Consider the following 25,831-nt stretch of genomic DNA (forward strand, 5'->3'; position numbering starts at 1 on the left):
AAACATAGTTGTAGGTTTTTAATTCTAGAAATTAAATCTAAAAATATCATTCCCTTCCCTCAACAAACTTAGCAATTTATGCCTAACATCTGCTTAGCTGTTAACCACTGACTGTTTGATATTGCTTGGTTTCTGGAGGGGTTTCTTTCTCTGTTTGTTGTTGGCGCACCATGGGGCATCTTAACTCCCCAACTAGGGATCAAACCTGCGTCTCCTGCATTGCAAGGCAGATTCCCTGATATTAATATTCCTCCCTTATTTTCACAACTGGATCTTTAGGCTCTTATCTTTTATTCGTACCAGACAACTTCCATCCCTTTCAGAGCCTGCATGTGCTGCATTTAGCAGACCTCACGAACCTTTCTTGACTGATCACATTTCCCATAAGCAGCATTCTTTTGATAATAGGGGGAAAAATGTCATTGGCGTGATTTTTATTTTATTTAATTAAATTTACTTATTTATTTTCTTGAGTATTTTCTCCTTCAGATTTCAACTATTTGGTAACCACACCTCAGTATCAAATATCCTGAGTATCAAAGCTATGTTCATCAGCACACACTATTTAAAGGCATCCTTTTTCCCCTTTCCAAATCCCAAGCTTTCCTGTGATACTTCAGAAAGTATTGAAAACAATAATTAAAATAACCATGGCAGCCACAGAAGACGGGCATTCCTCTACATGGTGACTGGAATCATGTCCGTCATCTTTAAGCAAGAGGAAACTGCCCTCCTTTTCTTTTCACTTTGAGTTCCCACCTGAATGGTGGCAGGTCTATAAATCCTGCAGCCATAGTAACAGTTTTAGCTGCTTGGCAGCAGATGCTGGGAAATGATAGAAGAAACAGACTACCAAGTCTTTAAATCTTTGCTACTGTGAAAGAATCCTATGAATGCAGACCTCAAATTCACATGCTATAAACACTTCAGATCGTCCTCCAGAAAACGACTTTTTCCAGGGAGGGTCAGGTACCCACCTTGAAGCTCTCCACTCCGACTGTACAGCTCCCTTCTCTGTTCTCGCAAGTAGGCACTCATGCTGATGGCGTGGGAGGAGGACTCGAACCTGCAATGAAACGCAGCACAGAACACACAGTGAGGGAGTAACTAAACAGGTGGTGTCCAGCCACGTATATCCCCAAAGCACCCTACTCCATCCGTGGGATGCCCACTAGTGGTCCATGACCAAGACATCCTGATCCAGGGCAGGCTGCCGTGGATCGTGATTTGTGAATGGCATTCCTGGCGAAATGCTCTTCCATGACAGTATTTGGATCTTCTGCTCATTCTTGATTTCAACTGATACAACTTGATCTCTTGCAACTTTCTTTTGTCTTCAGATCCCTCGCCAGGATGCCTATATGCAATCCATAAGAGCATCTCATAAAGTCACTCTGACTTTCCTCCTATACCATGCAAAAGCCTTCAGTGGCTTCCAGCTGTCACCACAGAAATACTGGCTCCCTGGAGCTGAACTCTTCCCTTTCCAACTAGTGAGAGGATGAGCACAGTGGGATGTTTGAAATGATGTTAAATAGCTACACCAGAGAAACAAGACATCTGCAATCTCTCCATAACAGTCCTCAAAAACCATACACCTTCTAAACATTTGTCAGAATTCTTACCTGCCACCTGCCACATAAAATACTTTCAAAAATACCAAGCTACACAATGTCTGTTCACATCTCCCCAGAAATGATTTCAGAGGCTAGAAACATGGTGGATAGGTTCGTGATCTAGAACATGTCTTTAAAAGCTAAAATGACCCCAAAAAAGTGAATAGAAACAGAAACAAATCATACTCTTGAAAGTAACTTTACAGTGGGACTTCCCTGGTGGTCCAGTGGCTAAGACTCTGGGCTCCCAATGCAGGAGGTCTGGACTCGATCCCTGGTCAGGGAACTCAGATCCCGAATACCAAAGGACACAGACAACAATAAATGAATAAAAAGGCACCAAATTCTTTAACTAAAAAGAAAATGTAAAGGCTTTGTCCATTCACTCACTCATTCTTTAAAAAAATAAAAAAGAGTAACTTGCAGATATGGAACAACAAACAGGAAAAATTATGATGGTATCAAACAGTAAATCCTTCGATGTGCTAAGAAATCCCATTTCAAACCTGAGGCTTCCAAAGCCAGGAAAACAGGCTGAGAGGAGAAATCCTTCGAAGAATTATAGCCACTCAGGGGTAAACACAATGGAAGAGCATCCGTGATGATGGGACAGGTTTCCGGTCACAACAAAGGAGCCCCAATATTTTCTTAATTCTGCCTTCTTTATCCATTCTTTGACAAGGGAGATGAATATCAAGATGAATGTCACTGGGAGGGAAACACTTGAGTCACTTGATCCTTTCTCTGCCCCCTGCCAAGAAGTGAGAGGGCACGAATAGCCAGAGGGAAGACAAAGTGCGTGGTACTTCAAACGTGCCACACGCCAGTCAAGAGCTGACAAGAAACCACTGACCTCCAAAAAGCACACTGACAGCTACTGATGAGAAACGGCAAACGGGGCGGGGGGGGGGGGGGGGGGGAAACTCGAGCAAAGACTAGAAAGGCACACGGAATACCATAAGAGAAGACTTAAATACACCCAATTAACCTGGGCTAGGGGCAATTGAAGACAGCAGTAAAGTTCTTCGTGGATGTGATAGGACGGAGGGCTTGCCAGAATCTGAATCCTTTATGACCTGATGTATTTTTACTACTTGGGAATCCTTTTTGTGTTTGCAACAAGCCACAGGTTCATACAATTTTACAGTAAAAGAGGCGAGAAGGATTAGCCAGTCTCACGATCATTTTATAGCCAAAGGCATTAAAGGCCACTGAGACAGGAAAACAGCCCTGACTCACATGACTCATTAATGGTGGAACCAAAATAAGAAAAAGGCAGATCCGTAAGAATGGCCTAATTCTGTGTGAGTGATGAGTTTTCAGTTCAGTCGCTCAGTCATGTCCGAATCTTTGCAACCCCATGAATTGCAGCATGCCAGGCCTCCCTGTCCATCACCAACTCCCGGAGTTCATCCAAACTCATGTCCATCAAGTCGGTGATGCCATCCAGCCATCTCATCCTCTGTCGTCCCCTTCTCCTCCTGCCCCCAATCCCTCCCAGCATCAGAGTCTTTTCCAATGAGTAAACTCTTCACATGAGGTGGCCAAAGTACTGGAGTTTCAGCTTTGCATTAGTCCTTCTAGATTACCCAGGACTGATCTCCTTTAGAGTGGACTGGTTGGATCTCCTTGCAGTCCAAGGGACTCTCAAGAGTCTTCTCCAACACCACAGTTCAAAAGCATCAATTCTTCGGTGATCAGCTTTCTTCACAGCCCAACTCTCACATCCATACATGACCACAGGAAAAACCACAGCCTTGACTAGAAGGACCTTTGTTGGCAAAGTAATGCCTCTGCTTTTGAATATGCTATCTAGGCTGGTCATAGCTTTCCTTCCAAGGAGTAAGCATCTTTTAATTTCACCATCTGCAGTGATTTTGGAGCCCCCAAAAAATAAAGTCTGACACTATTTCCACTGGTTCCCCATCTATTTCCCATGAAGTGATGGGACAAGATGCCATCTTCGTTTTCTGAATGTTGAGCTTTAAGCCAATTTTTTCAGTCTCCTCCTTCACTTTCATCAAGAGGCTTTTTAGTTCCTCTTCACTTTCTGCCATAAGGGTGGTGTCATCTGCATATCTAAGGTTAGTGACATTTCTCCTGGAAATCTTGATTTCAGCTTGTGCTTCCTCCAGTCCGCGTTTCTCATGATGTACTCTGCATATACATTAAATAAGCAGGGTGACAATACAGCCTTGACGTACTACTTTTCCTATTTGGAACCAGTCTGTTGTTCCGTGTCCAGTTCTAACTGTTGCTTCCTGACCTGCATACAGGTTTCTCAAGAGGCAGGTCGGGTGGTCTGGTATGCCCATCTCTTTCAGAATTTTCCACAGTTTATTGTGATCCACACAATCAAAGGCTTTGGCATAGTCAAGAAAGCAGAAATAGATGTTTTTCTGGAACTCTCTTGCTTTTTCCATGATCCAGAAGATGTTAGCAATTTGATCTCTGGTTCCTCTGCCTTTTCTAAAACCAGCTTGAACATCAGGAAGTTCACAGTTCACATATTGCTGAAGTCTGGCTTGGAGAACGTTGTGCATTACTTTACTAGCGTGTGAGATGAGTGCAATTGTGCAGTAGTTTGAGCATTCTTTTGCATTGCCTTTCTTTGGGATTGGAATGAAAACTGACCTTTTTCAGTCCTGTGGCCACTGCTGAGTTTTCCAAATTTGTTGGCATATTGAGTGCAGCACTTTCACAGCATCATCTTTCAGGATTTGAAATAGCTCACCTGGAATTCCATCACCTTCACTAGCTTTGTTCACAGTGATGCTATCTAAGGCCCAATTGACTTCACATTTCAGGATGTCTGACTCTAGGTGAGTGATCACACCATCATGATTATCTGGGTTGTGAAGATTTTTTTCATCCAGGTCTTCTGTGTTTTCTTCCCACCTCTTCTTAATATCTTTTGCTTCTGTTAGGTCCATACCATTTTTGTCCTTTATCGAGTCCATCTTTGCATGAAACGTTTCCTTGGCATCTTTAATTTTCTTGAAGTGATCTCTAGTCTTTCCCATTCTGTTGTTTTCCTGTATTTCTTTGCATTGACCCCTGAGGAAGGCTTTCTTATCTCTCCTTGTTATTCTTTGGAACTCTGCATTCAGATGCTTGTATCTTCCCTTCTCTGTTTTTCGCTTCTCTCCTTTTCACAGCTATTTGTAAGGCCTTCCCAGACAGCCATTTTGATTTTTTGCATTTCTTTTCCATGGGGATGGTCTTGAAGCATGTCTCCTGTACAATGTCACGAACTTCTGTCCATAGTTCATCAGGCACTCTATCAGATCTAGTCCCTTAAATCTATTTCTCACTTCCGCTGTATAATTATTAGGGATTTGATTTAGGTCAACCTAAATGGTCTAGTGGTTTGCCCTGCTTTCTTCAATTTAAGTCTGAATTTGGCAATAAGGAGTTCATGATCTGAGCCACAGTCAGCTCCTGGTCTTGTTTTTGCTGACTGTATAGATCTCCTCCATCTTTGACTGCAAAGAATATAACTCTGATTTATTGATATTTCAAAGAATATCAATCTGATTTCAGAGTTGCCCATCGGGTGTTGTCCATGTGTAGAGTCTTCTCTTGTGTTGTTGGAAGAGGGTGTTTGCTATGCCCAGAGTGTTCTGTTGGCAAAACTATCAGCCTTTGCCCTGCTTCATTCCGTATTCCAAGGCCAAATTTGCCTGTTACCCCAGGTGTTTCTTGACTTCCTACTTTTGCATTCCAGTCCCCTACAATGAAAAGGACATCTTTTTTGGGTGTTAGTTCTAAAACATTTTTTAGGTATTCATAGAATGGTTCAACTTTAGCTTCTTCAGCGTTACTGGTTGGGGCATAGATTTGGATTACTGTGATACTGAATGGTTTGCCTTGGAAACGAACAGAGATCATTCTGTCATTTTTGAGATTGCATCCAAGTATTGCATTTTGGACTCTTTTGTTGACCATGATGGCTACTCCATTTTTCTAAGGGATTCCTGCCCACAGTGGTAGATATCATGGTCATCTGAGTTACATTCACCCATTCCAGTCCATTTTAGTTCACTGATTCCTAGAATGTCGACATTCACTCTTACCATCTCCTGTTTGACCACTTCCAATTTGCCTTGATTCAGGGACCTAACATTCCAGGTTCCTATGCAATATTGCTCTTTACAGCACCGGACCTTGCTTCTATCACCAGTCACATCTACAGCTGGGTATTGTTTTTGCTTTGGCTCCATTCCTTCATTCTATTACTATGCAATAATAATACATGTGTTCAGTTCAGTTCAGTTGCTCAGCCATGTCCAACTCTTTGCAACCCCATGAATCGCAGCACGCCAGGCTTCCCTGTCCATCACCAACTCCCGGAGTTCACTCAAACTCACATCCATCGAGTCGGTGATGCCATCCGGCCATCTCATCCTCTGTCGTCCCCTTCTCCTCCTGCCCCTAAACCCTCTCAGCATCACAGTCTTTTCCAATGAGTCAACTCTTCGCATGAGGTGGCCAAAGTACTGTAGTTTCAGCTTTAGCATCAGTCCTTCCAAAGAATACCCAGGGCTTATCTCCTTTAGAATGGACTGGTTGGATCTCCTTGCAGTCCAAGGGACTCTCAAGAGTCTTCTCCAACACCACAGTTCAAAAGCATCAATTCTTCGGCGCTCAGCTTTCTCTATTGTCCAACTCTCACATCCATACATGACCACTGGAAAAACCATAGCCTTGACTAGATGGACCTTTGTTGGCAGAGTCATGTCTCTGCTTTTGAATATGCTATCTAGGTTGGTCATAGCTTTCCTTCCAAGAAGTAAGCTTCTTTTAATTTCATTGCTGCAATAATGATTTCTTAAGTTCACTTACTCACTTTCAATAACTTATGTTTTCAAAAACCACAATTTCAAGATTGGCTAAGTATCTAAAAATGCTTATGTGGTCTGACGTTCACAGTCAGGGGTGAAGGGTGACAGCATCAAATCTAAACACCCTGAAACTTGCTTCTGGCAATATGCGTAGAGTGAAAATGGTCAGTTGAGCTTGAGGAGGGAAGAGGAGGATGAGCAGGGGTGGAGGAAGGAAGGCAGGGGAGGGAGGAAAGAAAAGGCCTAACAGTAGGCCTTAGGCAGTACCTGAGGCAGTCTTAGCTGCCTCCATCAACCACCTTTCTCCCACTATATCTTGCTTGCTGGCACAGCCTCGAGTCTATCTGGGCATCTGTGTTCTCCATCCCTCCTCACTCAGCAGGAAGCTCAGCGGAAGGGGGCCCCTGTCTAGCTAGAGACCTATTACCAAAGATGAACTCTGACTGGTTTAAAGACAGTCACCATGGTCTCCCTTCCCCTTGCCAGTGAATGGTTCAGGAACGGGCTTGCAGAGGGGATTTGCCACTGGCAGAAAAGATGACAAATGGATGACTAACCACTACTCATGAATTAAAAAGGATCTGAAATGTTAAAGTCATTTTGGAAGGCAGTTGCATGGCGTCTTACGAAGTTAAAACATAGTTGTACCATGCGATCCAGCAATCACGCTCCAAGGCATTTACCCAGATGAGTCAAATACTGACATCGACACTAAAGCCTGCACAGGAACGTCCATCATCACTTCATCCGGAACTGCCAGAAGCTGGAGGTAACCAAGAGGCCTCCCTATAACTGAAAGGGAAAACTGTGGTGCAGTCACAAAACCAGTATTATTTAGCAACACAGAAGTTGCCACAAAAAGACATGGATGAACGTTAAATGTCAAAGAAGCCACTCTGAAAAGACTGGGTATTGTCTTTAAGCCATTCTAGAAAGAGCAACTACAGAGATAGTTTAAAAACAAAAAAAGATCGGTCATTTCTAGGGGTTCAGGAGTAAGGAAAAAAGGAGGAATGAGTAAGTGAAAAACAGGATATTTAGGGCAGTGAAATTACTCTGTTAGATACTATAATGGTAGACACATGACATCATGTATTTCTCCAAACCAGTGGAACTATATAACACAGAGAGTGAATGCTAATATAAACAAAGGACTTTAATAATGATGTATCAATGTTGGTTCCTCAACTGTAACTACTGTGCCACACCTAAGCAAGATGTTAATCAGAGGAGAAACTATGGAGCAGAGGAACATAAGGGAAATCTCTGTACATAAAGGAAATCAATTTTTCTGTAATTAAAAATGGCTATAAAAATTAAGCATATTAATTTAAAAAGAAAAAGAGATTTGTGGGACGAGTCACACACTTTCCTTGACACCACCATTTTTACTGGAGTGGGACTGAATGCGAAGAGAAAAGGAAAGGACCAAGTCCTTGTTGATACTGTCTTGGTGAATTGAGGAATCCTCTACAGTCACTCCTACGTGTGAGGTGATAACCTTCTTACAAGTTAACCTATTCACTTGGGGTCCTATGTTACTTGCAGTCTAAAGCATTTTAACTCATACTACAAACAACCTGTGAATAAAACTTTCTTTTGTTGTTGTTTTTTAAAGAACAAATTCAATAAACAGAACGGATTTTACGACAGTGTGGGCACAGGAAATCTCCTCTCCTCAAGACTGCAAGATAAATGAACTGCTGAAAACTTCCGTAATGATTAAGAACTCTATGAATACCTGATAGAAAACAAATCTCAAAGTGAATCAACAGAGGATACTGGACTTCCAAATATTTAAAAAGAAGGAATCCACAACACTGGGATGTATTTCTGTACTCACTTTACATGCTCAGATATGACTTTTTAAATATCTATTAATCCTCCCAAGAACACAGGTTAGCCAAGACTTAAATCCTGTTTCTACCACTTGCTAGTTAACTTATGTAAGTTCCTTAACCTCTTGTGTGTCAAGTTTTAAATTTTAAAAAAAAAAACTGAATTTTGGAATCAAGTTTATAGAAAAGATACAGAACAGTACAAAGAGTTTCTGTATACCTTTCACCCCAAACCCTCCCTAATGTTAATGTCTTACATTATTGCAGTACATTTTGTTGCATCTAATAAATTAACATGGGTATGATATTGAACTACAGACTTCATTTGACTCTCACAAAAATTTTCCGCTAATAATCTTTTCCTGTTCCAGGATACCACACTGCATTTAGATCATGTGTAATTCTGATAAATAGACTTTGGTTTCCAATGGGCTTTTCTTTACCATGTATGCTGTTCAGTAACCCCCTCTGACTAGGGCTGAGCAGAGAAAGTCATGGACCCTGAGAATGAACCACACCATGCCAGTCGTGCCTGGTAGGCTTTGTTTTCCAAAGCTCTGTTAATTCAGGGGAAGGACTGGCTTTGCTCCCAGGAAGGTGTTAGTAGTCTCCTGAGAAGCTTAAGAGCTGATTTTGATTGGGAGTCCCTTCATGGCCTCCACCAATACCATGCACTCAAGGTAAATCACCAAGTATTCACTTGTCTGTCTTCTCTACTAAATTGTATGTGTCTAAGCCATGAAATTAAAAGACGCTTACTCCCTGGAAGGAAAGTTATGACCAACCTAGATAGCATATTCAAAAGCAGGGACATTACTTTGCCAACAAAGGTCCGTCTAGTCAGGGATATGGTTTTCCCAGTGGTCATATACGGATGTGAGAGTTGGACAATAGAGAAAGCTGAGCGCCGAAGAATTGATGCTTTTGAACTGTGGTGTTGGAGAAGACTTTTGAGAGTCCCTTGGACTGCAAGGAGATCCAACCAGTCCATTCTAAAGGAGATCAGTCCTGGGTGTTCATTGGAAGGACTGATGCTGAAGCTGAAACTCCAATACTTTGGCCACTCATGTGACAAGTTGACTCATTGGAAAAGACCCTGATGCTGGGTGGAACTGGGGGCAGGAGGAGAAGGGGATGACAGAGGATGAGATGGCTGGACAGCATCACCGACTTGATGGACATGAATTTGGGTGGACTCCGGGAGTTGGTGATGGACAGGGAGGCCTGGCGTGCTTCGATTCATGGGGTCGCAAAGAGTCGGATGCAATTGAGCGACTGAACTAAGCTGAAGGAGTCAGTGCCTCAATTTTTTTTTCATGTGTAAAAGTGGATGAAAAATAGTACCCACACCCATAAGATTTTTATAATGAATGAGTAAATGAGATAATCCAAGAAAATGGCTTTATGCCTTGGCTAGCACTTAGTAAGGACTCAGAAGCATTAACCACTACTCTTGATGCCCAAATTTGATATAATCTGAATTATGATTAATTGAGACTCTCCTGAGAAACCCATTTATCACAGTGCCTGGTACATAGTAAGCACTTGAGCAATGGTAGCTGTTACTGTTATTACTATTAATGTTAATAATAATATTAACTGTAAGCTGTTACCAAGTGACACTAACTTATGACCAGCTGAGGAGAGTAGTTGGTCATAATAAGGAAAAAAGAATGTCCACATTATTCTCTTATTAATTCAAATAAAACCCAATACTACTTAGCTAGCTTTATGACTTTATTAACAACGGTTGTTTCTTGGCACTTGGGGCCTTTGCAAAAGCTAAAATATTTCATTTCCTTTCATTCCATATAAAATTCCCCAGAAACAAGAGGGGAATTTCTCTTCATTTTATATAAAAATACCCAGAAATGAATTCCAGAAATTTTTATTAAAAGTTTTAGATAGTCCAGCAACCACAGTCCAAAATAGCCACTTCTCTTACAGAAGACGAAAGTACACAAAATTGAATATATATATTTAGTATATGAGAGGACTATATATTGCTACCATAATTCTTTCAAATCAACTTTAACTGGGTGAAATAATGACTGTTAATAAAGTAGAAAACCATTAAACTTGGATCTAACACATCTCAACATCTATCTTACCAGCAGTGAGATACTTACTTGAAAAGAGAATTTTTTGGCCTTTGAGGTTTCTTCTTGGCAAAAAAGGCTGCACAGTCGCGTCCACTGCTGGCATAACTGAGCTGAGCTGATGGTTCAGAGGCTGTACGTGTATTTTTCATATCCAAGTACTCAGTCAACAGCATCTGTACAGATAAACAGCTTAAAATTAACATGCACCTTTACGATATGCAATTTTAAAACCATGAAGACCTCATTCTAAAACCACCTTGACTAAGAAGGATATTAACCTAGCTATTCATTATTTCTAGTAGTAGACCTAAGGAAAGATTCATTATGGCCAGAAAGTCATCAATTTGCTAAAGTGAGTTAAAGTTAAAGTGAAATCGCTCAGTTGTGTCCAACTCTTTGCGACCCCATGGACTGCAGTCTACCAGGCTCCTCTGTCCATGGGATTTTCCAGGCAATAGTACTAGAGTGGACTGCCATTTCCTTCTCCAGGGGATCTTCCGAAACCAGGGATTGAACCCAGGTCTCCCGCAATGTAGACAGACACTTTACCATCTGAGCCACCAGGGAAGTCCCTACCGATTTGCTACCCATGCCTAAAACTGAGAACAGGGTATAGTGGGCATTTGCACATGGGGGTAAATGGGAAGTTTTTGTTGAGGGTCTACTATGTGTCAGGCATGAAGTTGGGTGAGTCAAGCAATATACTCCTGCAGTCATAATTTAATCCTCATTATTCCAAATTATAGCAGCATCAGCAGTAATGCCATGTTTACTGAGGGCTTACCTTGCAGGCGAGGCGCTAATCCACTTAGACGTGTTACTTCATTTAAAGAACAAAGTCTTATCAGGGAGGTCAGTTCTCAGAACACAGACAAGGAAACGGACCAGCAATCTAAAACACCTGCCAACCAGGCCAGCGCAGGCCACAACGGACTAGGTGGTCTTGACCTGCAAATAACTTTGAGGCCAATACTCATCTGCAGAGGGTCAAAGCAACAGGTTTGTTGTTGTTGTTTTTAAATCACTACTGCCAGCAGGTCCTGCTTGTAAAAATCAATCCACTTCAGAGCCTCAAGGGTTCAGGGGCCTGAGCTAGAATCAGTTGTACTATCTCTAAGACAAGTATAGTAAAAAGTCCCCACTATTCGTAAAGAAAACAGCAGATCTGGAATAGAAATCACCACGGTTCCTAAGAATAGTCCCAGTTCCTAACCTGCGACTGAAGTCTATCAACTCACTTGTATAATAACTCGCCACATTTACAATGTCGCGATAACCAAGTGGTATAACAGTACATGTAGGCAAACAATTCTATCCATGACGGAAGTGAAAGCTTTTCAGACTCTGGATCCCATATCACTAGTATCCCTGCACATAGGGATGTGTGTGTGTGTGTATTCATTCATTCAAAGTGTGAGAACCATATTAAGCACTATCATCAGAAAACATTTATGAAGCACCTGTGACTATACTGCTCCAAGTAAGTTTTAAAGCCGATTATGTCTCTATTATGATTACTGAGTACTTATCACATATCAGGCATTTTAAAAACATGATCTTACTCAATCCTCAAATCTATGACGTGTTACTAACTGTAATTTAGAGATGAGGAAACTGAGAATTAGTGGTGTTAAAAAAACTAGCCCATATGGGTGTGGGGGAACAGGAGTTAACAAGAAATTTCTGTACGCTCCGGCTTCCAATAGCTCAGTTGGTAAAGAATCCGCCTGCAATGCAGGAGACCCCAGTTCGATTCCTGGGTTTGGAAGATTCCTGAAGAAGGGATAGGCTACGCATTCCAGTATTCTTGGGCTTCCCTTGTGGCTCAGCTGGTAAAGAATCTGCCCGCAATGCAGGAGACCTGGGTTTGATCCCTGGGTTGGGAAGATCCTCTGCAGAAGGGAAAGGCTACCCTCTCCAGTATTCTGGCCCGGAGAATTCCATGGACTGTACTGCCCATGAGGTTGCAAAGAGTCAGACATGATTGAGTGACTTTCTCTTTCACTTTCTGTACGTTTCCCATCAATTTACTATGAGCTTTAAAATGCTTTTTAAAAAACTCAAAAGAAAAAGAGAGGGAAGAAAGGAGGGAAGTAGAAACTAGGCTAAGGTCTTCTATTTACAGTGTAACAGGTCAGGATTTCAACTCAGGTTTAGTTCCCACCAGTCTATTTTCTTCCCCATGACAGTCCACTCTAACTGCATAAAAACTATCAATGAGACCGACTGCAGCTGCCAGTGAATGGATTTTTGTTGTTGCTGTTTAGTCACTAAGTTGTGTCTGACATTTTTGAGACCCCCATGGACCATAGCCCACCAGGCTCATGGGATCTCCCAGCAAGAATACTGAAGTGGGTTGCCATTTCCTTCTCCAGGGGATCTTCCCAACACAAGGATCAAACCTGCATCTCCTGCACTGGCAGAAAGATTCTTTACTGTTGAAGCTGTCAGGGAAGCCCCTGTGGGCTTCTTTTATTTCATCCTCCGCACAATTTATGTACTTCATTTGATTTTCTGTACAATAAAGAGTTCACTGGGAAAGAAGAAAACATGTTAAGAGATTGGTCAATGTTTTGTTTTTTTTCTTTATGAGGTCCCTGGAGTATTACTCAGTATGCTGAGGAAGTAATATAATGACAAGTACTATCTCTGTTAATATATCACCCAAATTGCACAACAGTCAGAGAGAGAATTGAATTGGGTCTCTAGTAACAATTCCAGTGAGGGACTCAATTATTTTGCAGATTTAGCGCTGATGTTAATAAAGTGTGCAGGAATCTGTGATCAAAAGAAGTTCAGTAAATCAGAAAGGAATTTCAACTTGTTGACATCTTCCAAATTTTAACACAGAATGATGTCTACAAGTATCCTGGTTTCACTTAAATGTTGGTTATTACACCACTATAACAGAATTATGTTTCTACCAAAGCCACACTACACCAAAGTAATTCTTCTGAAGTAATTATTGTCCTAGAAATCAATGGCTGTCCTTTTATAATAAAATATTGACTGACCAGGACATAACTAAGCAGCATCCTTAAAATCCAGGTATTTTATGATCGTTGTTCTTTTTCTCCACATCCCCTTAATTATTAGAGCTCAGGATTCTTAGTCTTTCTATTCATCAACTTCTCCCTTTCTATCTATACAAATGTACTATTTCTAATACATTTTTCTGTTGACAAATATCTTGCTTTGGTTCTCACAATCTATCACCTTTTCTCCTTTGTCTTTTGGTTCTAAACTTTAAAAAGCAGTCTCCACATATATTATGTCCCCTACCATAATGTGGTCTTTATCCTCATTTCTCTCCCAAGCTTCAATCCTACATCTGTGACTTCATGCCTGACCTATTCATTTACTTCACATAAAATCAATCCTAAATTCTGAAACCTAAATCATCTTCCCATAAAAATTAGTAATTCCTTCTTTCAACTTTCTGTTTAGTATTTTCTTACTGCCACTGATCTCCAGGTTTAAAACTTCAGAACAATCTTTAATACATTCCCTTATCCTTTGTATTCACAAAGGAGTCTGCCCAAATTCATTCATCTCTCTTTCTCAACTCGATGAGTTTGCCCTTCTGGTCCATTCTGACAGTCACCACCAATGAGTTTTCCTCATTGAGTTTTCTCTCCCATCTTATTCTTCCAATCCTCCTACACCCTCAATAGTGTTCTTCCTTAAAAAAATGTTGCTCCAAAAAAGTGTAAAAGTGACTTTATCTACAAAACAGAAATAGAGTTACTGCGGAAAACAATCATGCACAGCTACCAGGGGGGCAAAGGGCAATTAGGATTGACATACACACACTGAAAGAGAGAAAAAAGTGAAAGTGTGAGTCGCTCAGTGGCGTCTGACTCTTTGCGACCCTGGGACTGCACCCCACCAGGCTCCTCTGTCCATGGGATTCGCCAGGCAAGAATATTGGAGTGGGTTGCCATTCCTTTTTTGGGGGGATGGTCCTGACCCAGGGATCGAACCAGGGTCTCCTGCATTGCAGGCGGATTCTTTTACCATCTGAGACATCAGAGGAGCCCACATAAAACAGGTAACTGAGAAGAGCCCACCGCATAGCACAGGAACTCTGCTCAGGGCTCTGTAATGGCCTACCTGGGAAAAGAATCTAAAAGAGAGTTGATGTATATATGTACAACTGATTCACTTTGCTGTATACCTGAAACTTACACAGTATCAACTCAACTCCAATAAAAATTATAAAGAAAAAAAATAAAAAACAAACACAGTTGCTGCTACCATCACAAGGCTCCCCATCTCATCATTACAACAATCTGACCTCAATATTCCAACCATATCTTATTCTCCTTAAGATGAAGCCAGCACTCCAATCAAGATCACAGACTTAACTTTCCCCTGTATACACCTAGGCCCTCTCATTTCTGGAATGTCTATCCTAGACTACCCTCTCTCCTAACAGACCCTTCCAAAAAACAGTTCCAATATTTTCACTTCAACAACTCCTTTCCCAGGCCATTGGAAATGAGCTGTTTCCTTTTCTGAGCTCCTCAAGTACCCACTTTACATATCAGTAAATAAGTATTCATCCAAAACTGCTCGATACTATTAGCTATTATCTAAGGAAAAGATGCCTCACCATTAATAAATAGGAGGAACTTTATGTTCCTTAAAGCATTGTATTTCTTTACTTCCATCACAGAGCCATTCAACATACCAGTCAATCAGAAAATATAGGGAACCAATGAATTTTTTAAAAAGCAAGTGATGAGAAGCCTTGATGAATGTATGTTGTTAGATGCAAATTAGCGATAGTCTCCAAAGCAGAAAGAGCCCTATGAATGACTCCAGGGTACAAAAACCTACACTGTGAATAAAGTAACAAAGCGAGAGGTGCAATTTCAACCACAGGCTTTGTGATGTCTGCTTCCTTCCTTGTGTTTCTTCTTTTTCCTAATAACATTCACCACCAGCTGAAAAATACTGCTTTAAAACAGGTAAAAGTTTTATGTTGACACTCAAATTGGCAAAGGTGTAATTTTTTCTAATATCTCAAAGAACAAATAGCCCCTACTCTAAGATGCCTGAAATGTGTCTGAATTAGGTTAAATCTTCTACTACAGAGTCTTGACACAAACACCAGATGCTTGGTATTAACATATAACCGTATCATTTTTTGGTGATTTTACATCATTGTGGATAACATACTGCATCTTTGAAATTGTACATAAATTTCCTAAGCGCTCACGGATGAATTCAAATTTCCATTTTTATGAAAAGAAATAAGCTATACAGCTTGTCTTTTGCCTGGGGAAAATCACCCAAGATTGGAATTCCAGGGTCAAAGGGCATTCATATAGTATCAGATACATTCTGCCCACAGAAAATCTGCAGAAGATAATAATTCTTGGTTTTACATTCCTTCTTATCTCAGACATGCATCTCTTTTCTCTTTGTAAGTACCAGGAAGTACTATTTCTTGTTGATCAAGAGTTCAAAAAATTAAAAGGCATAGTTAATATCTGTGCTTTAAGTTTAACTCAAAAGGTGTTCATTTGTATTGGGTTGGCCAAAATGTTTGTTTGGGGTTTTCCTATATGGTATTATGGAAAAACCCCACCTTTCTGTTTAACTTAATAAAACTGAGGAAAGAAATATGAAAGTATAGTTGAAAAGTACCTGAAAAATCTATATAGACCAGTGATATAATGATTCAAATGTATTTACTGAGTATCTGGTATGTTAGATGGTTCTGTGGTAGAAGCAAAGAAATATAATGCTTTAGCAGAGCACACTAACTGGGATGGTCAGGCATCTCTTCTGCTAGAATACTGATTAGCAGTTGGTAAGATGCTAGTCAGAAATTCCATGATATATAAAGTAAGGCCAAGATGTTGAGATTTATAACATGCTCTAACATTGATAACATCATTCTAAGTGAATCCCTCATTTACCATATAGTCCTCTTTATTTAACATATTAACTATGGCTGCTTGTGGTTATCCATGACGAATTTTCTTTTTAAATAAATGAGAGATTTACAGACTTAGAATTAACACATCTCCTATTATCAGCTTCTCCATTTATCCAACTAGCTACTTTTTGAAACATCGAGATCCTTCTAGATACTTAATAGGGTAGATCCTTTTAGTGTCTTTCAGCTTACAAAATGCTCGCCTCACATAAGGACTGTTTCCCAACCATTAATGGATTTGGGAGGAGCCAGGCCTGTACCCTGGGATCTCTCTAGGTCAGAGCCTACTTTGCCAAGGAAACAGCCAACCCTCAATCAGCTAGTCAGATTTCTCTTTCCTAGGAATGTGTTAGTAGGATACAGTCTGTGCTGGTGAATGTAAGTGAGGAGATGTAAATACCCTGGGGCAATCATCTTTTACCATGATGAAAAAATCACAGAAAGCCAATTTGCACAGAGAGAATAAAGAATGAACCAGAGGACCAGAGAGAAATGAGAAGACTCACAGGAGAGAGATTCACAGTTTGCAAACTAAGTTTTCCACAGTGCAAAGGTCTCAAACTGATATGATAAGGTCTTAGACTTTCTACCCTTGGGTCCCGCAATTTATCCTTACAGTCTTCAGTATGTTTTCCTTATTTTTTCCTTATGATAATCTGAATGAGTCTTTGTTTCTTCACTAAGCTATCTCTGGATAAATGAATATATACTAATATGCATCTATGTATATATCCTATGTATACAGAATATATTCTGTGTATATATTCTATGTATAAATAAATATATACTAATAATATACTAATATGCATCTAAACAGGAGTAGTGGTTTGCACAGATTTCAACCTTTGCAACTAGGAGAGCGATTCTCCGGGCTACAACCTTCATATGTTCAATGATTTATATCAAAGCCATACTGTATTTGTGTCCCTCTACCAGCCCCCTCCCTACCATGAATCTGAGAATTAGATTACTACATGGCGGTAGCAGTACTAAGGTGAAAAAAAAAAAAAAAATCACATTGAGCTCCCACTATGAACTAAGGCTCAACTTCTTTATGTGGTACCTTGTATATGCCTATAATAAATACTGCAGTTTTTAATAATTTGCTCTTTTAAAATACAGATGCCCAGGAGTTTCTGTTCTAAGACCAGCAAAGTGGCTTTCAATGGATTAATCCTCTTACTGATAATAATTATAAAAGCTGAAAAAAAAAAAACAAACAGAAGTTGAAGACCTTACAGAGGAACCAAATTAGGCAGTAACTTTGGTTATGACCCCTGGAAGAAAGGAAGCACACGAGGTGAGCTCCCTTGGCCTTTCCCCAGAGCACCCCTTCCAGGGACCACGCAGTAACAGCAGAGGCCAAGCAGAAACTCCAGGCTCTCTGGATGGCGGACACAAGGCCTAGGTAAAGGGAGGCCAGGATGTCCAGAGTTTGAGAAGGAAATTTGGAGGACGAGGAGGAGCAAAATCAGAGTAGTCCACCCCGCAGACTATCACCTTGATTCCAGATAGGCTAAACAGTAAGACTGAAACAATGCAATGCTATTTTTAAAAATGAGGACCACTATTTACAATTACTGAAAACTATCAAAGATTTCTCCCGTAAGGTTGCTAATGAGTGAAATATTTGTAACAGAAAAACAGAAAAAGTTATCTTTTGAAAATAGCAGTCTTATTTCCCTATTATATAAAGACTAAAATATTCTGCCATAAGAAAACCAGTCATTCTGCAAATAAAAGGCTGCCTGCTTAACTATACTCATTATCAGTGGTAAATTGTATCATTAAGACTACTATGTATATGGTCTTGTGAACAGTTCCTTAGTGCTCAAAGTAAAAGAAACCAAAAAAATTCCAAGAGTTACACAAGTATTTTCTGGTCCTCTGTCAAATTCCTGATAAGTCTCAAAGAGACATTTAGCTCCCCTCAGTCCCCTCAAAAGAAGTTTTTAGCAAAGAAATCCCAATTTTAAAAGAAAGTTTTCATTTACTTTAAATTAAATATATTTACTTAATATGTAAAATGTGCAAAGTATTATCCTGGATATGAAAACAAGACTAAAAAAAAAAAATCCTAATATCAAAACAAGTGAATTTTACTACATATAAATTAAAACTTTAAGGGAATTAAAAGTCAAATCAAGCCAAATCAATCAAACCTTCCCTCAATGTGCTTATCTAGTCATACAGACACAAGAATGACTATAACACAAGAGAGAAAGTAGAAAGCATTGGGTCAAAGAAATTGTTGTGAGCATTCCCAGGAGGAGGGCAAGACATCCCACTCCAGCATTCTTGCCTGGAAGAATCCCATGGACAAGTGGAGCCTGGTGGGCCACAGCCTATAGGGCTGCAAAGAGTCGGACATGACTGAAGTGATTGGGCATGCATAGGACAATAAAGAGTATCAAGATCACGGCACTATAGGACAAAAATATAATCTTATAATGTATAAAAAGCAAAAAAAAAAAAAAAAGGCAGAAAGGACAGAAAAAATAAAGAAACAGTGCTGGGAAAATTTCAGGCGTCTTAAGTTAACTACAAAATAGTTCAGGTAACACAAAAATGAAGCCTGAGGATAAGCCTGGAAAAGTGGTAAATTCACAAACTTCTCAGGGTCTGTAACCCTAGTACTGAAGTCAAGTACAGAATGAGGAGGCAGGAAAAAGCTTACAATAGGTAAATAAAATGTGGATGGATATACTCTAAGTAAATTAATCTGCTAGTATATAATAATAGATTAGAAGGCAATGGGATTTCCAAGGGGAAAATGAATGATTAAGGAAATAAGATAAAGGGAGGGGACAAGGGAAAAAAACCTACCAAGATGAATTTTCAAACATAAAAAGGATTTTAAGCTAAAGTAGTGGCAATGAGATTTTACAATTAGGCATACATTTCTGAGTTGATGTCTAGAAGAAAAATGAAAAAAACTTAACCAGCTACTCTAGAAGGAAAGAAGACAAGTTTTAAAATGGCAAAAAAGACTGCACATTCAAGGGACTAAAAAAATATGGTTCCATGAACAATGATCAGGAATGCAGTAAAATGAGTTTGATAGGAACAATAAATTTCATTTGGAATATAATCCCTTGTCAAGCATATGAATATTCATATGCACCCTCAAACACATAATTGTGAGAGGGGAAATAATGCTGATGAGATTTCCTTGATTTATACACTAATTAACTTCCATTAGGACTGTTAAGTGTTTGTCTAGGAGTTCTCTGAAGGATACTGTGAAGGACATATATTTTTGAATATTTGTAATCTGATTTTATCCTTTATTTTTAGAACAGCATTGTTGGGGCACAATTTACACACCATAATCGTCATGTATAGTTCAACAGTTTTTAAGTAAATGTATAGGTTATGCAACCATCACCACAGTCATTTTAAAATACTTCTAACATTCCAAAAATTTCCCTTATTATGTTACAGGTTTTTTACAGAGCCTTTTATTAGACTGAGAAAGTTCCTTTCTAGTACTAGTTTGCTGAAAGGTTTTGCTTTTGTCTTTTCAGTCGTCAGTGGGTTTCAGGTGTTTTCCAGTGTCTACTGAGATAACTGCGTGGGTTTTCCCATTATTCTATGAATATGGCATATTAACAATTAGTGATTCTTTTTCTGATAAATCCCAGTTAACTGTGGTACATAACACAGTTTATATGTTAAAGGACCCAATTTGTTAGTACTTCATTTGAGGTTGTTGTGTCTGTGTTCATGAAGGATATTGATCTATAGTTTCCTCTGCTATCTCAAATTTTTATCAAGGTAATAATGGACTCACAAGGATATGCTGAAAAATGTTTCTTCATCTCTGTTTTCCAAAACAGAAATTGGTATTATTTCTTCTTCAAATGCTTGATAAAATACTTGTATACTTATGTATGTGCAGGAATTTTTTTTTAATTATTTAATTTATAGACATAACTTGAAGATACTGTGGGTTCGGTTCCAGACCATTCCAATATAGTGAATATAGAAATAAAGCAAGTCACATGATTTTGTTTCAAAGAGCATATAAAATGTATGTTTACACTATACATGTCCAAGAGCGTTATGTCTGAAAAAATGTACATACTGTAATTTTAAAATAATGCTATTGAACGTATAGTACCAACAGAATTCCTCAGCATAGGATTGCCACAAACCTCCAATTTTTTAAAAATGCAATGTCTGTAAAGCTCAATTAAACAAACTGCTATAAAATGAGGAATGCCTATATTCACTATAGGACAATTTAGATTTTCTATTTCTTCTTGAACTAGTTCCAGTATTTTGTTACTTTCTAGGAATTTGTCCACCTCGTCTAAGTTGTCTAACTGGGGTTATTCATCACAATCTTTTTAACTTTTATATGGCATACAGTGATGCCTTCTCTGTCACTCCTAATTTCATCATTTTTTGAGAATTCTCCCTTTTTTAATTTATCAGTCTAAAGATTTAGTAGTTTTTGATCTTCTCAAAGAACCAATTTTAACATCATTACTTTTTTAAAATTTTCTGCTGACTTTTCACTCTAATCTTTATCATTTTTGTCCTTCTGCTTGTTTGGGGTTTCATTTTTCCCCCTCCTTTTTCAAGATCTTAGCGTACAAACTTTGATTGTTGATCTTACGTCTTTCTCTTTACACCCACGGTGTATTTAGAACTTTGTTGTTTTACTTAAAAATATTTTGAGATGTGCCAAAATTTCTTCCTGTTGTTTATTTAATTCTGTTCTGGATGGAGAACATACTTTTTTATTTCAATCCTATTAAATGTACTGAGACATGAACTTCATAGTCCATGATCTCCCATGATAGTCGATGTTCATGAAAGAATCTGTATTCTGATGGTGGTAGGCAGGGGTACCAGAGGTCATGGTAAGTTATGGCACTTGATAGGACAGTTCAAGTTTTACAGGTTTTCTGTCCCGTTGATCCACTAATTATTTTAAAAGAGTATTGAAATCTTCAACTTTACAATTGTTGAGTTTTTCACTGACTTCAATTCTGTCAGTTTTTCCTCTAGGCATTTTAGATCCTATAGCATTTTCATGATTTTTTATTTATTGCTCACCCATTAAAAAAAAAAAAAAACCGGAAGGCAATCAGGCTATGATGGGGAAAACACAGATGTGGTCTCAGTGCCCAAAGGCATACTGCTAACTACAGCTTCATAATAGTCTCTGCCCATTTCACTAAAACATATTTTAAGGGTCATTCTATATATTTGTATCACTTTCTCGCCTTTTCTCTTCAAAGTTGACACAACCTCCCTGATTTTCTTACACCATTACAAAATGTTAGCTACTGATGATAACAGTCTTACTTTGCAGTAACACTTAACATGTTTCATCATGATATATTAATAATTCCTTTTACCATTACACAGTCTTCCTCAGTCTCCTTAATTTCAATGACCTCTATGTATTACTCTTTGACATTCTTTCTTCTTTGGAAATACTCCAACATCTCCAATTCTGAATTCTCAATTCTGACCACAATGTTTTATCTCCTCCCCCAAAATACATACACCTCTTCCTTCTCAGTTTAAGGTAAAATTCTATTAAAAGAAAGACTGATCTATACATAGGAATCACTTGAAGAATTATTTTAAAGATTCACGTGCCCCACCTTAGAAATATAAATTGAGAGGGCAATTCAGAAATACAAAAAGTGTGTGCTTAAAACCAAATCTACCACTTAACCAACTATGTGACCCTGGCAAGTTACTTAACCTTGCTAAACTGTGTTTCACTCAACTGTGAAATAAGTATAACAGTACAATCTGCTTCACAGAATTAAAATAAATACACAAAAATGCTTGGCATACTCCTTTCCCAATTTGGAAGCAGTCTGTTCTTCAATGTCCAGTTCTAACTGTTGCTTCTTAACCTGCATACATATTTCTCAGGAGGCAGATAAGGTGGTCTGGTATTCCCATCTCTTTAAGAATCTTCCACAGTTTCTGGCGAGTTCCAAATCAGGAAAGGAGTATGTCAAGGCTGTATACTGTCACCCTGCTTATTTAGCTTACATGCAGAGTACATCATGAGAAATGCCGGGCTGGATGAAGCACAAGCTAGAGTCAAGATTGCCGGGAGAAATATTAATAACCTCAGATATGCAGATGATACCACCCTTATGGCAGAAAGTGAAGAACTAAAGAGCCTCTTGATGAAAGTGAAAGAGGAGAGTGAAAAAGTTGGCTGAAAACTCAACATTCAGAAAACTAAGATCATAGTATCCGGTCCCATTACTTCATGGCAAATAGATGGGGGAACAGTGGAAACAGTGACAGACTTTATTTTCTTGGACTCCAAAATCACTGCAGATGTTGACTGCAGTCATGAAATTAAAAGACACTTGCTCCTTGGAAAAAAAGCTATGACCAACCTAGACAGCGTATTAAAAAGCAAAGACATCACTTTGCCGGCAAAGGTCTATCTAGTCAAAGCTATGCTTTTTCCAGTAGTCATGTATGGATGTGAGAGTTGGACTATAAACTAAGCTGAGCGCTGAAGAACTGATGCTTTTCAACTGTGGTGTTGGAGAAGACTCTTGAGAGTCCCTTGGACTGCAAGGGGATCCAAACAGTCCATCCTAAAGGAAATCAGTCCTGAATATGCACTGGAAGGACTGATGCTAAAGCTGAAACTCCATTACTTTGGCCACCTGATGCAAAGAGCTGATTCATTGGAAAAGACCCTGATGCTGGGAAAGATTGAAGGCGGGAGGAGAAGGGGATGACAGAGGTTGAGATGGTTGGATGGCATCAGCGACTCAATGGATATGAGTTTGTGCAAGCTCCGGGAGTTGGTGATGGACAGAGAAGCCTGGCCTGCTACAGTCCATGGGGTCACAAAGAGTCAGACACGACTGAGCCACTAAACTGAACTGAAAATGCTTGGCTCACAAATGCTACTACCTCTGAGGAGGAGGCTCAGAAATTTGTTATTTTTTCTTAAATGAATCCCAAGGCCCAGGTAACCAAGATATTACCTTTCTTAATCCAAGAACCTTAGTTCCCCAGCTTTATTTTTTTGCCATATAAATTACATTTATTATATAAACAGATCCTGTAACGATATGAAAAAGAAAGCAACTCCAATAGGTATCACAAGGGCAAAGGACATTAGCATTTGATTAAAGAGGAACACAGCCAATCAAAAAACACAAATATTTAACCTCATTAATAATTAAGGAAGAAATTCGCTGGTGGTCCAGTGGTTGAGAGTCTGCATGCCAATGTAGGGGACACTGGTTCGGTCCCTGGCCCGGGAAGGTCCCACATGCTGCGGAGCAGCTAAGCCCCTGCACCCCAACTACTAAGCCTGCACTCTAGAGCCCAGGAGCTGCAACTACTGAGCCCGTGTGCCTCAGCTATGGACGTCCATGCACCACAGACCCCGACAAGAGAAGCCACCACAATGAGAAGCTGGTGTTCTCAATCACTAAATGTAGGTTTCTGCTAATATGTATCACTAATGTTTTGGAATGTTTTCACTTCAGTGAATTTGACTACATCATTTGTCTTAAGTATCTGAATGTCCAGTATCCTTACTCTTATTATTGCTCTCTCCCATTTTAGTTATATCTACATTTCAGACGATTCTCAAATCGTCCTCTGCCATCACACTGTACTTTTTTCCAAGCTCCAGAGACGCACTGTCACTGCCTGCAAGAGGGTCTTGTCACAGTAAGGAAGAGAGCACAGCACAGCAGACGTGACGGAAGTACTGGGGCGTGGGCTCAACAAACAGCCTGACCACGCAAACTCTTTCTCATCACCTCCCTTCAAAAAGAGAAAGGGGGAAAGAAGGAAGAAAAAAAGGTCCCTTTAGTTTCCCTCTTCGTTAACACTACTGTTATTTCTCTGACCTCCCAGGACCATAACCTGTAATTAGTTCTCACTCTTCTCCGTCTTACTCTCCAAATCAACTGCCAAGTCCTATATTACACTACACATCTCATGGCCTTTTCCTCTTTTAGTATTTTCATTCCGACCCTCATGCCTTTAAATCTCATCCTCATTATCCTTCACAGAGCTTAGTCCAACAATCTCCCCACACTCTCCCATCCTCCTTACACCTTTTATGATCATCTATCCCACAACCCACTACGCTCATAACAGAGCTTAGCACCATCATTCTGCTCAAACCCTTCAATGGTGTCCTCCTTGCCAGTAAATAACCTATATCTTCTCTGTCATTCAGTCCCTGCCGCAACCCTAACTGACTTCTACAACCATATTTCCTATTCATTGTTTTTACATAATTACCATTTGGTTAACCTAGATAGTTTCATATTCCACAAGTAAATCCCCAGGGTTTTCATCATGTCTAAGTTTATCCTTTTCCCCCCCCTGCTTGTAACTACCACTACCATTAATCAAGCATGGGAGAACGAGATCAAGAAAGTGAATTTAAGTATTAACTTGACTGATTTTTAACACAGTACACACGTGCACCATCCAGATGCTACTGATCACAGCCCACATGCCCAATGGAGATGCCAATCCCATGCATGCAGAAGCAGAGGCCGGTCTTACATCTTGGAAGTTTCAGCTTCTTATGGAGGTATTGTCTCTATTTTCTTTTTTCCCCAGTGGTCTGTCACTTACCCTTAGTCTTACAGTAGCTGCCTCTACCTTCACGGCAAATATAAACATGTAACATGTGCTGGTGAGTACAAGAGACTCTTCGTATCCTTTTTACTACCCGAAGGTCAATATCCCATCATTAGGCTGACAGACAAATTGAGACAATTAGACAATCAGTGAGCATATCGTCCAAAGGATACTGTCTTATTTTTCTGGTTTTCACATCCTTACCACTTTCATTTTAGATTAACACCAGACATTAATAATTCATATCTCACAGGGGGGAGAAAAGTACATATGTGCAAACTGTTGTTTAAAAAAAAAAGCTTCAGATTGATCTAACTCATATTTTACCATTAGATGTATGTATCTATATGTCTCTAACTGCTCCTGGACTCCTCTCTTAAACTCCCAACTGAGAAAATAAACATGAACGAGAACACTGTGCGAAGAAGCCAAGGTCCCTACCTTCTGGGAGGTTACCATCTATCCTAACAGTTAACTATGGTATCTTGCTCTCATTAAAACCCATACTGCAGTCTGCAGCTCTCAAGGATTTTATCTTGTGGTTATTTGCCTTCTCTCCTGCCTCTCAGTTCAAGCCATGTCTTTTCTTTGTGTCTCTGTTAACATCTAGCACAGTGCCTTGAACAAAGTAGATGCTCCCTAGTAGGTTACCTAAATTGAAAGTAAGATGCTTGAAAGGGCAGCCACTTATTGATGTTTTACATTCACAGGCAAGCTCCTTGGAGTAGAACTATAACACCCATGGTGAAACCAGGCTTTTTGAGGTACATTAATTTACTCACATCACAGGAATACCATTTATTAAATTTCTGCTCCAATGAGATAAGTGCTACCCTAATGACCTGAAAGAGTTAATGCATCT

At 39.6% G+C, this 25,831-nt stretch overlaps 1 protein-coding gene across 1 annotated transcript in view; it reads right to left on the bottom strand.

Moving 5' to 3' along the window:
- The window catches only part of EXOC4 (exocyst complex component 4), an 816,876-nt gene that overhangs the window by 591,871 nt on the left and 199,174 nt on the right, over positions 1-25,831 (bottom strand). Inside the window, exons 8-9 of the mRNA XM_018046915.1 lie at positions 10,428-10,573; positions 978-1,066 (exon numbers count right to left, since the gene is read on the bottom strand). Of these exons, the coding sequence (XP_017902404.1) occupies positions 978-1,066; positions 10,428-10,573 (235 nt within the window). The remainder of the gene's footprint in view (positions 1-977; positions 1,067-10,427; positions 10,574-25,831) is intronic.

This window comes from Capra hircus, chromosome 4 (genome assembly GCF_001704415.2).
Source record: "Capra hircus breed San Clemente chromosome 4, ASM170441v1, whole genome shotgun sequence".
NCBI lineage: Eukaryota > Metazoa > Chordata > Mammalia > Artiodactyla > Bovidae > Capra > Capra hircus.